At 33.9% G+C, this 12,052-nt stretch overlaps 1 protein-coding gene across 1 annotated transcript; it reads left to right on the top strand.

Moving 5' to 3' along the window:
- The first annotated feature begins 41 nt into the window (after positions 1-41).
- LOC107405398 (ubiquitin C-terminal hydrolase 12) lies at positions 42-11,932 on the top strand. The gene is made up of 32 exons (XM_016012440.4): positions 42-313; positions 637-700; positions 947-1,094; positions 1,214-1,371; positions 2,213-2,478; positions 2,580-2,798; positions 2,878-2,986; positions 3,077-3,192; positions 3,373-3,471; positions 3,795-3,904; positions 4,404-4,478; positions 4,979-5,057; positions 5,157-5,303; positions 5,407-5,487; positions 5,572-5,691; positions 5,921-6,043; positions 6,371-6,448; positions 6,559-6,647; positions 6,743-6,851; positions 6,972-7,040; positions 7,127-7,237; positions 8,220-8,275; positions 8,390-8,567; positions 8,670-8,771; positions 8,851-8,922; positions 9,175-9,240; positions 9,377-9,442; positions 9,794-9,880; positions 10,013-10,129; positions 10,240-10,314; positions 10,423-10,509; positions 11,257-11,932. The coding sequence occupies exons 1-32, from the start codon at positions 284-286 to the stop codon at positions 11,296-11,298; spliced, it is 3,348 nt and encodes a 1,115-aa protein (XP_015867926.2). The 5' UTR covers positions 42-283; the 3' UTR covers positions 11,299-11,932.
- The last annotated feature ends 120 nt before the right edge of the window (positions 11,933-12,052 follow it).

The raw sequence follows: 12,052 nt of genomic DNA, 5'->3' as shown, positions 1-12,052 counted from the left end.
CTTGTGAACTCAGTGAAATTGTCATCGGACAGAAACACACCTCGGCAGACGCCATCAACATCGTTCCCAGAAAGCCCCAGAGATTTTGATAGAATACCCAACATATCCCACCCACCCGCGAAGTAAAACTCAGAGGCTTTTTTCGGAGCCAGTTCCTTCGGGAGTGTCCCCTCCTTTTTTCCAAAGCCCCTCCGCTTGGCTTTCCTTCTCACTGTTTCTTCTTCAATTCTTCACATTTCGTCTATCAGATTCGTTTGATCAGACGGTCCAGCTCTCTCCATCAATGACTATGATGACTCCTCCACCAATAGATGTACATACCAACTTTTTCTCCATATCGTCAACACTTCTCTGTGTGTGTGCATCTATGTTTGTGTGTGTGTGTTTTTTTCTTGTTTTCCTTTTTTTTTTTTTTAAATTCCTTTTCGCTGCGTCTCTGTTCATGGTTGAGTTTCTTTTTCGCTGTTTGTACGGCCAATTTTGATCGCATAGGATTTTTGGTTTGAATTTGGCTAAATTTAGAAAATACACAGGAGCCTGAGAGTGTTTTGTTTTCATCTCTAGGGTTCTGATTCAGTAGGATAGGGTTAGGTTTTGGTCGATCAGAGCTCTGATTTTGCTTTTATGTCTTGGCAGCAAGAAGACGAGGAGATGCTCGTGCCGCATTCGGATTTGGTCGAGGGACCTCAGCCTATGGAAGGTTCGGATTTTTATGTTTCAATTTTGCTGAATAGTTCTCTGTTTGCATTCAATGAATTTGGTGTTTATAGCATGGTTTTGAAGTATTCAATTTCGCATGATTGATCTATTCTTTTTTTTTTTTTTAAAGTTTATTTCTGTATGAATATTATATTATTCGTACATTTAGAGTGCGACTGATCGGTTTGATGTTAGGGTTTAGATTTTGTTGTTTTGTGAATCTAAATGGTTTTTGATTTGTGAATAGCAGCTCAAGTGGAGCCCGCTAGTACAGTTGAGAATCATCAAGTGGAAGATCCTCCAACTATGAAATTCACCTGGACTATTGAGAACTTCTCTAGGTTGAACACTAAGAAGCATTACTCTGAGATCTTCATTGTTGGCGGTTATAAATGGTACTTTTCAGTATTTTATTTATTTATTTATTTTTTAGACATTTCTGAACTACTCTTACCTGCCTTGGGAGATAGTTTCTAACTTTACGGTCGATTTATGATTTGCCTTTCATTTTCAGGAGAATACTAATATTCCCCAAGGGTAACAATGTGGACTATTTGTCCATGTATTTAGACGTGGCAGATTCTTCGACATTGCCATATGGTTGGAGTAGATATGCACAATTTAGCTTGGCTGTGATTAATCAGATTCATAATAAGTTTTCGATAAAAAAGGGTATTATTCTTTATCGTTCCTCATGTCTTTTCGTATTTAATCTTATACGGTTTTTTCTTAGTTGTTAGTTTTTGTCAGATTTCTCAATAGCACTTCTATTACAATCGAATTTCATGGTGTGAAAGTATTATCTCTTATCATAGTTTGTGACTACTTATAGTTTGTGAATACTTGTCTAAACTGGATAACAATTTTCTTTCCTTTTTTTTAAATTTATTTTTCCATAACACTTTTTTTTCTTTTTTTTTTTAAAATTCATAACCTTTTTTTTTTTTTTTTTTTTTTCTCATGCTGAATGTGCCAACTTTTAGCTATTTGTTCTTTTTTATTTTTGTATTGCTTACTTGAAAAAATAATGACAATTCATTTGCTTTTTTTGTTTGGTCAGAAAAAACATTAATTAATGTCATAATAAAGCTAAACCTAAGCTGTTCTATTATCCTTTCTAGAGTAAAGGAAACAATTACACAGTGATCCATAGAGGTTCTCTATCTCACTGATCATGAAATTATCACCTTATTTGATTACTTGATTTCAAACATTAGAAAGAGAACGTAATTTGTGTCCATCTCAATATGGTTGTTTTGCTATCCACTGATGTACTTTTTCTTTGTTCGTTAATATGCTTATTTAGTTTATTTTGTATGAAGGAAGTTAGGTTTGCATATCGGATTCATTGTATGGTTTATGTTTCACTTGGCTTCTTTGCAGATGTACTCTTATTCACTTCATTATACTTATTTTTTTGACTTTTCACTTTTCATCATTATGTTGATAAAAATATTGTTAATATTATTATAGTTTTCTTTTCTTGTAACCAAGCTTTTTTTTCATTTTGTAGACACACAACACCAGTTTAATGCAAGAGAGAGTGATTGGGGATTCACATCATTCATGCCTCTGAGTGATCTTTATGACCCTAGCAGGGGATATTTAGTGAATGACACCTGTGTTGTTGAAGCTGAGGTGGCTGTCCGTAAGGTTCTTGATTACTGGTCATATGACTCAAAGAAGGAAACTGGTTATGTTGGACTCAAAAATCAGGGGGCAACTTGTTACATGAATTCACTCCTTCAGACATTGTACCATATTCCTTATTTCAGAAAGGTTATTCTATGTTCTGTGCTTTCATCAGTGTAGTGGCCAAAAATTGTCTCAATGATTTTATGTGAAGGGAGTTTTCCTAAATTTGGGCTAATATTTATCAGGCTGTCTACCATATGCCGACGACTGAAAATGATATGCCTTCAGGAAGCATACCTTTGGCACTGCAGAGTTTATTCTATAAGCTTCAATACAATGACAGCAGTGTTGCAACAAAAGAATTGACCAAATCTTTTGGATGGGATACATATGATTCTTTTATGCAGCATGACGTGCAAGAACTCAACAGAGTTCTGTGTGAAAAGCTTGAAGACAAAATGAAGGTATAGGTCGTTAACCGTTTATACCTGTTATGTCTGTCTCTGTCTTATTGTAATTATTATTATTTTAACTTCTGTCTAGGGAACTGTTGTTGAGGGGACGATACAACAGTTATTTGAAGGACACCATATGAACTACATTGAATGCATCAATGTGGACTACAAATCTACAAGAAAGGAGTCTTTTTACGGTATATTTTTCGTTAAATTTTTGAGATGTCAAGAATTCAAAATTAATCATCAATGCCAGGCATGATAAACAATTTTTTTTTCCTTGGCAGATCTCCAGCTTGATGTTAAAGGGTGTCGTGATGTTTATGCTTCCTTTGACAAATATGTGGAGGTTGAACGACTTGAGGGTGATAACAAGTACCATGCTGAAGAACATGGTTTGCAGGTTAGTTGCTGTATTTGGCTTGGTAGGATGTGTAATATTCAATTTTATCTAAGTTTTAGTTAAACTTTTATTTGCAGCTTTTTTTTTTTTTTTTTTTTGGGCATTCACTTTCCTGTCAATTAGTTACAACATTTTAGTATGGTTCTCAGGGCATATGTTGGAATCATTTTTATATTGCAGGATGCTAAGAAGGGCGTCTTGTTTATTGATTTCCCTCCAGTCCTTCAGCTTCAGCTAAAGCGGTTTGAATATGATTTTATGCGGGACACGATGGTAAAGGTTGGTATTGGAAAATCCTGTTTTAGCTCTTTTGTAAAATCCGTGTTAAATCTTGGAATGCTTAGCTTATGGTTAATAAGCATTAAAATTGCTGCTGAAAGCAATTGTATACCCTTTTGACTCTGTTTTGAAAAGTGGATTAGCTTTTATATTGGAAACTAGTAAAAATATCTTTGTTGGTAATCTATTTTTCTTAATTGGTATTTTAACTTCTTATTGAAATATTAAACATTAGAGCCTCATGCAATTTGCTATCTTTTGTTGAAATTCTATGTTGAGTTAAAAATTTTTATCCAATTTTATTAATGTTTGCATATTTGCAGATAAATGATCGCTACGAATTTCCTCTTCAACTTGACCTTGATAAGGAGAATGGCAAATATCTATCACCTGAAGCAGATAGGAGTGTCCGCAACCTTTATACCCTTCATAGGTATCCTGTTATTCCCATGCTTTACATCATGGACTTGATTGAAGTTTTACTGATGCTAGTCAGTGTTGATTGCTCTTTGATCTTTTTGATTCTCATTGTACTATCTTTGCTTGGGTAAATATAACGTTAATTTATTAATCTTATTCTGCAGCAAGTAATGTTGATATAGCGTGTTTGTGTGTGTGTATGTGTATTGTTTTTTGTTTTTTTATATCATTTTTCAAATGTACGAAGTGAAGAACTATATATCTTTTTAAATTATTACCCAGTCCAAATATTAAATTGATTTGTCACATGATTACATTCAATATCTTTATTCTTTAGATGTTTTGTTCCTGACCTCCTTTATATCTTGTTTTGGTAAAGTATTCTAAGTGACTTAAGGTGTTTTTTGACATTCAAGGATCCTCTGTAAAGGTTTTTGAATAAATGCATTTTCCCGCCCACGGTTTAACATCTTGGAATTTCCTTATATCTTTTTATAACATTTTTCTTGCAGTGTTTTGGTTCATAGTGGTGGGGTGCATGGCGGACATTACTATGCTTTTATCAGACCAACCCTTACTGATCAGTGGTATGCATATGTGGAATCAATTATCTATGTGTGTGTGCATGGACGTTCTCTCTCTTTCTGTTTCTCTGTCTCTCTCACATGCACTTGGACACATATATAGATACCTTTATTTTCGACCATGTGGTCTAACATTGAAAGGAAAAGCCTTATCTCATCTATTTAGTTAAGACAAAATGAAAAAAAAAAGTTTTTTGCTTCACTTTAACAGAGGCATGGATAAGTGTACATTTAAGTTTATGTAAGCATTTTGAAGGCACTTATGTTGGACTTAGAAATTTTATGAGCTCTATGGACACTGTTTGGCTGTTAAAATGACACTTTAAACTGGTAAGTGGTAATTCCTTCATTTAGTTTAAAGTGATTGATTAGCTTGATTTCTGTCGAGCATTAATTTTATATTTGTCTCCAGTTTCATAGCTAAGGAGTGTCTGCCTACGTTTTGATGCTGGGTTATGAATTTATACTTATTTTTTTTATTAAAAAAAATAAAATTATTTAAGGTACAAGTTTGAAGATGAACGTGTGACAAAAGAGGACATAAAGAGGGCTTTAGAAGAGCAGTATGGTGGTGAAGAAGAGGTAAATGATTTTTACTACGCTCCAATCTACATGTATTCATAATGATTTATCCTTGACTTATTTCTTAACTAATTTGTTTGCCTTTACTATGTTCAACAGTTGCCTCAGACCAATCCTGGCTTCAACAATACTCCCTTCAAATTTACAAAATACTCTAATGCATACATGCTTGTGTATATAAGGGAAAGTGACAGAGACAAAATTATTTGTAATGTTGACGAGAAGGACATAGCTGAACACCTAAGGGTAAGATGCATGTGTTCACTTTTAGTTGATTGATGTTAATCATAGTTATGTCTATATCCAGGCATGGTGTGAAGCTAGACTGACATTCGAAAAATCATTTCAGATAAGATTGAAGAAAGAGCAGGAAGAGAAAGAGGATAAGAGAAGATATAAAGCACAAGCCCACCTATTTACTATCATTAAGGTAAAGGCTTCTTGGTCTTGCCCTTTTCAATAGTCCTTATGTTTTGACGTTCTTGGGAACTAACGAGTAAGGTGACAAATTTAGGTTGCACGCGATGAAGATCTTGCAGAACAGATTGGAAAGGATATCTATTTTGACCTTGTGGATCATGACAAAGTTCGCAGTTTCCGTATCCAGAAACAAACGCCCTTTAATGTTTTCAAGGTAGCATTTACCATTATGTATCTGGTTCTTTCTTCATTATTGTACTAGTTATACCCGGTTGGATTTGTTTACTATCCTACTGTTCTTCTTTTTTCTTTTAATATATATGTCATCTTCTTCTTTCAAAAGAATATGAAGTATTTTTTCTGCATATTTATTTGTTTTGTTTAGTTGTTAGAAACTGTTTTCATTTATTTTATTTTATTTTATTGTTTGGAATGGTTCACAGGAGGAGGTTGCCATAGAATTTGGCATACCTGTGCAATTTCAACGGTTCTGGATTTGGGCAAAACGGCAAAACCATACATATCGCCCCAATCGGCCATTGACCCTGCAGGAGGAAGCACAATCTGTAATTAGTCAACACTTTCCTAGTGCTTTTTTTTTTTTTTTTTTTTCTGTAATGAATTTTCATTTGGGCTTTTACTTAGGCACATTTTTATTCATAAAAGATGATGAAATGATTTTTCTTAGTTTTGTTTTAGATAATTGATGTAAAAATTGCAAAAGTGCTTGATGAATGGATTTGTTGGCAGTCTCAGTTAACTATCCAATGTTTTGTCAGTCATGGATTGAGATGAAGATTTTGATACCAAACTTCAGAATGCGTACTATTATTTTGTAGTGCATTTTTGTTAAATCTATACAGGCTTTGATGATAACATAATGCCTTTTTTAGGTTGGACAATTGAGAGAGATTTCAAACAAGACACATAATGCAGAGTTAAAGTTGTTTTTGGAAGTGGAGCTTGGGCCGGTAATGTACTAATGTTGTCTTTCTGTGTCAATGATCTGATCCATGTGCTTCATTTTTACTTTGTAAAGTTGGTGCTTTCTTAAGACTCCTGATTCAATGAAATGCTTCAGGATTTACATCCTATTCCTCCACCTGACAAATCTAAGGAAGATATTCTACTATTCTTCAAGTTTTATGATCCTGAGAAAAAGAAGCTAAGGTACCTACAATCTTGTCCTGCATTTTTCTCTCTCTATTTTTTCGCTCATATGTTTTTCATTCTTACTGATTCCAGAATTCCCTTTATTTTGCCAGATATGTTGGTAGGCTTTTTGTGAGGAGTTCTGGTAAGCCAATTGAAATTTTGGGGAAACTTAATCAAATGGCTTGCTTTCCTCCTGATGAAGAGATTGAACTCTACGAGGTGTGTTATTCCAATCAAGCAGCAGTTGTATCATAACTTCTGTTAGAATGATATTATGTCCTTTATAGTTGCAGACTAACAATCTTTGTCAAATGTCATCTGTTTTTATGATATCTTCAGGAAATAAAGTTTGAGCCTTGTGTCATGTGTGAACACCTTGACAAGAGGACCTCTTTCCGGTCAAGTCAGGTACTTCATTTAATTATGCTTGCTATGTGTTATTAACTCTATACTGACATGGTAATTCGCCATTATGAGGGCTTTTATCTTTCCAGATTGAAGATGGAGACATTATTTGCTTTCAAAAGTCTCCTCCACTTGAACGTGAAGAAGAATGCAAATATTCAGATGTTCCTTCATTTTTGGAATATGTACACAACCGTCAGGTACCAGAGGATCAAATTTTAATTAAATCACCAAAATGAGAATGTGCCATAAGTTCTTCCTTACATGTTAATTTACTGCGTTTTAGAGAGTTTGTATTTCTTTTATTTATATTTTTCTATGGCAAGGTTTGGAGGAATCCATGCTGACTTGGAGACTCCTTTATCAAATGACTAATAGTTCCAGTTATGATTTGTCATACAGAAGCATGAAATACATCATGGCATAACGGCCTTATAGAAGATCAGATGTTACAAAGATTACATGTTACATGTTTTTCTTCTAGGTCGTTTATAGTTGCATGGGAGGATTACATCTTATGTGAAAATGGCTTGTTATGAAAAACCCTAGTTCATGCATAAGCAAGCATTATATCTCAGGGAAAATGAGTTTTAATGTTATTTATTTATTTGTTGTTTCATTTAAACTATAGGGGCCATATATTATTATCTTAGCTCTATCAGTTTTTAGTTTATAGATGAAAGTGTAGTCATTATATCACACACTATTGTCATTATATCTCAATTCTTATCTTGATGTGGCTATTACTAGCTTGACGTGGTTATTACTGGTTAAGTCCAAACTTCTTGAGGATTAGCATGTTTATTTGTGTAGATTTGTTATGACACGCAAGTATACATGTTACCATTCCAATTTTATGTAAATAATATTTTTTCTATGTTATGTAAATTTTTGTATGGAGGTAATTATAATGGTGCTGTGTGTTTTAAATTGTTTCACCAAGTTCTTTTAGATTCATGAAATGTGTATGCATCCAGTGCATTACATTTGAACTACAGTAAGTTATGGTAACTTGTCTGCTGCCTTGGATGTGATAATCTGACATGTTAATTAATTAATTAATTAATTATCATATCCAATATGCATTATTTACAACTCCTTTCTCTCTTTATTTTAATTTTTAATGCTTCATGTATTTTGCAGTGCAAACCTCATGTTAAACTTGGTTTAATTCTTTTTCAGATTGTTCATTTTCGATCTTTGGAGAGACCAAAGGAAGATGATTTTTGTTTAGAGTTGTATGTGATCGCAACTGAAACCATCTCTCCATGCTTTATGAGAATCATTATTGTTTGATATTATCCATTGTTCATTATTGTTTGATGTCATCCATTGGTCATCCTATGCTCTAGGTCAAAGGTACATAGTTATGATGAAGTAGTGGAAAGAGTGGCCTGCCGAATTGGATTGGACGATCCTTCCAAAATCAGGCTCACAGCTCACAACTGCTATTCACAGCAGCCTAAGCCTCAGCCAATCAAGTATAGAGGAGTAGAGCATTTGTCAGATATGCTAGTTCATTACAATCAGGTAGGTGAATCTCGTTTTGAAAATCTCCTGTTGGTCATTCATGCTTATCCCATTAACATGTATTATGGCTTCTAATAATTCTTTTGTTCATGCGCTTGACAGACTTCTGATATTCTATACTATGAAGTTCTGGACATTCCCCTGCCAGAATTACAAGGTCTAAAAAATCTCAAAGTTGCTTTTCATCATGCAACAAAAGATGAGGTCTGTGTGAAATTTGTGCCTTTTGTGGATTATGATTAAACTTTGCTGCTGATATTAATCTTGTTTATGTTGTTTCCAGGTGGTGATTCATAATATCAGATTGCCAAAACAGAGCACTGTTAGAGATGTGATCAACGTACTTAAAACAAAGGTAACCAATTTTTTTGCTTGTTTACTTGTTTAATTATTTTGTTCATGTAGTTCATCCTACTGAAGTGGTAGGTATGTTTCAATATAAACGCACATGCTACATAATATAGGTGGTATTATTTTTTACTTTTTTTTCTTTTTTTTGGCCTAATCTTGATCCTTGAAGTTATTCTACATTAAGCTGCTTCTATGCATAATTTCTGGACAAATTTCATGATAACATTTACCAATAATATTATATACCGTGAAACAGGTAGAGTTGTCTAATCCAAATGCAGAACTCAGACTGCTCGAAGTTTTCTATCACAAGATCTATAAGGTAATAATCACAAATTGTGGACATTATTATTTATAGAAACTAAGTTTTGTTTTTTCATGTGGAAATTATTATACTAAATTTTCTCTCATTTCAATGTCAAAATTATGTATCCTAATTCTTCAATTTCATTTCTCAGATCTTTCCTCACAATGAAAAGATTGAGAATATAAATGACCAATACTGGACTTTACGAGCAGAGGAGGCAAGTAAACTTTTGTTTTTGCTTTTTCTGTTTTTCCTGTTATTCGGGTTTAGCATTCTTTTACATTTTGTTTTTGGATTTGACATTGTAATTTGAGATCCATACTTGTATTAGAAAATTCTGTTGAGGTTGTGTATTTTGAATATCTTTAGGAATTTGTCTTAGTTTATTAGAATGAAACATAGCTTCAATTTCTTGCCTAACCAGATTTGGCATTCCTACAATTCTATAGTATTATCTTTGCTTCATTATATCCCTCCAATTATGTGGTGTATTTTTTAGGACTATCCATCCATACCAGGTGCAATGTTCTTATTCTGAAACTCACTTTTATTATTTCTTGAGTTTCAGATTCCAGAAGAAGAGAAAAACCTGGGTCCTCATGATCGCTTAATTCATGTTTACCACTTCACTAAAGAGACTGCACAAAACCAGATGGTATTGATCCATAATAAATCAATTGCATTAGTTTTTTTTGGAACTTTTTTGTGGGTGCTTTGACTGGAGTTGGGTGAATAGTTGTACTAAAACTTGGGAGTCTTACATTCTTTATTTGTACAATTTGAACAGCAAGTCCAAAACTTTGGAGAACCCTTCTTCTTGGTTATTCATGAAGGTGAAACTTTAGCTGAAGTTAAAGTGCGTGTACAAAAGAAGTTGCAAGTTCCAGATGATGAGTTTTCCAAGGTACTTTTTGGCACTACTATTCCTCGGAGGCTTTGGCAAATGAAGATATATTTTGCCGTTAAATCTTCTGTGCTTAATTTATCTTCATATTGTTTCCTTTTATTTTGCAGTGGAAATTTGCATTCTTGTCACTGGGTCGTCCAGAGTATCTACAAGATTCTGATATTGTTTCAAGTCGTTTTCAGGTTAGTGCTCTCTCTCTTTCTCCCCTCCATCTCCATATGTACTGGGTAGACTACTATAATATTTTTGCCAGATCTTTTAAGTTCATGTTTTTAATTTATTTTCTCCAGAGAAGAGATGTTTATGGTCCTTGGGAACAGTACCTTGGGCTGGAGCACTCAGATAATGCTCCAAAGAGAGCTTATGCTGTAAACCAGGTAAATACAATATAAATGTGTACTGATAGAAGTTTATGAAAATGTAGAAATGTAGAAAAAAATATATAATATTTTACCTGAAATCTATGTGTTTTTAGGGTTGCATTTTGGTATCCTCAAGTTTCGGAGTTTTGCAATTTAGGCCATCTATTTCAAAACTCACCACATTGAGGCCTTTATTTTTAGGTTGGTGCACATTGATCCAATTTGCATGATTCCAAGAATGGCATTGGCATGATATTAATGGTTTAATAAGAAATATCAAATTATGTTTATTAAAGTATGTATTTTAGAACCTATAAAATATGTTATTATTAATATGAAAGAAATGAAGTAAATAACTATTGGATCATTGGATCAATATGCACCAAATCAAAAATGGACGACTCATTGGATCAATATGCACCTCATTGGATCAATATGAAAGAAATAAGTAATGGGTTAGGATTAAACCTCATTGGATCAATATGCACCAAATCAAAAATGGACGACTCAATTTAGTGGGGTTAGGATTAGATCTTATTGGATCAATACGCACCACATCAAAATGGAGGACTCAATTTACTGGACTGCAAAACCCCGAAACTAGAGGGCAAAAGTGCAATTAACCCATAAAATTATATTTGGTTTGTCAAATGCACTATCAAAGGGGTTCAAATTCTCTTTCAATCTCAAAGCCTCATATAGGAATAGGCAAGGTAAACTTAATCCAAAACTCTGTTACTAATCTACCTCAAAAATTTGCAGAATCGTCACACATTTGAGAAGCCTGTTAAAATATATAACTAGGTTAGAGATGATGATCCTCCGGAGGCGCATTTAGCTTACATCGAGCAGTCCTCACAGCCACAATGAATTGATGATCAAATGGAAAAGGTAAAGATGAAAGTAAAGTGGCGTATTGGAAAAGGAACGATGAAAAGCCCAAATGGAGGTGATTTGTGTAGGATTCAATTATTGGTTTGTAGGTTGAATTATTTTTTCCTGATATGGGTGGGGAAGGAGAGAGATAGTATATTGTTATTCCCTGCTCGAGTTCTAGTGTCTGTTCCCATCAGGTTTTGTTTTCCTTTTTCCTTTTTTCCAAATATGAAAGCCCCTCCTTTTGCCTTCAGAGGTTGGTGGCTTTCCATATATATACAGCTCCATTGTAATTTAGCAGTACATAAGGAGATTTTGAGGGGATGTATATCAGGTATAGTCGGCTGCATTTGACACATTTTTCAACTTCTTTTTTTTTTTTTAAATCCTTTTATGTTTGACTTGGAAAAAGATGCAAAGGAAAATGATTATCTCTGGAGGTGGCTGAGTTTGTAAATGGTTGATCGTTAAACCTGGTTGTAGGATTGTGTAGAAATTACCTTGCTGCTTTGCAGTCTGGATTGTTTAACTAATAGAGCATTTTCATAATTTATGATTTTTACCCTTGATTTATTTTTGTGGTTTGCCCTTGTGTGTTTCTTTTTCCACTTGTACACAATGTTTGACATCCATGTGCACGTTGGATACTCTATTTCCATAAAAAGGGGAAAGGATCTCAAGC

Source organism: Ziziphus jujuba, chromosome 11 (genome assembly GCF_031755915.1).
Source record: "Ziziphus jujuba cultivar Dongzao chromosome 11, ASM3175591v1".
NCBI lineage: Eukaryota > Viridiplantae > Streptophyta > Magnoliopsida > Rosales > Rhamnaceae > Ziziphus > Ziziphus jujuba.
Note: the sequence above shows the minus strand (reverse complement) of the source record. Positions and strands in the feature narration are given on the sequence as shown.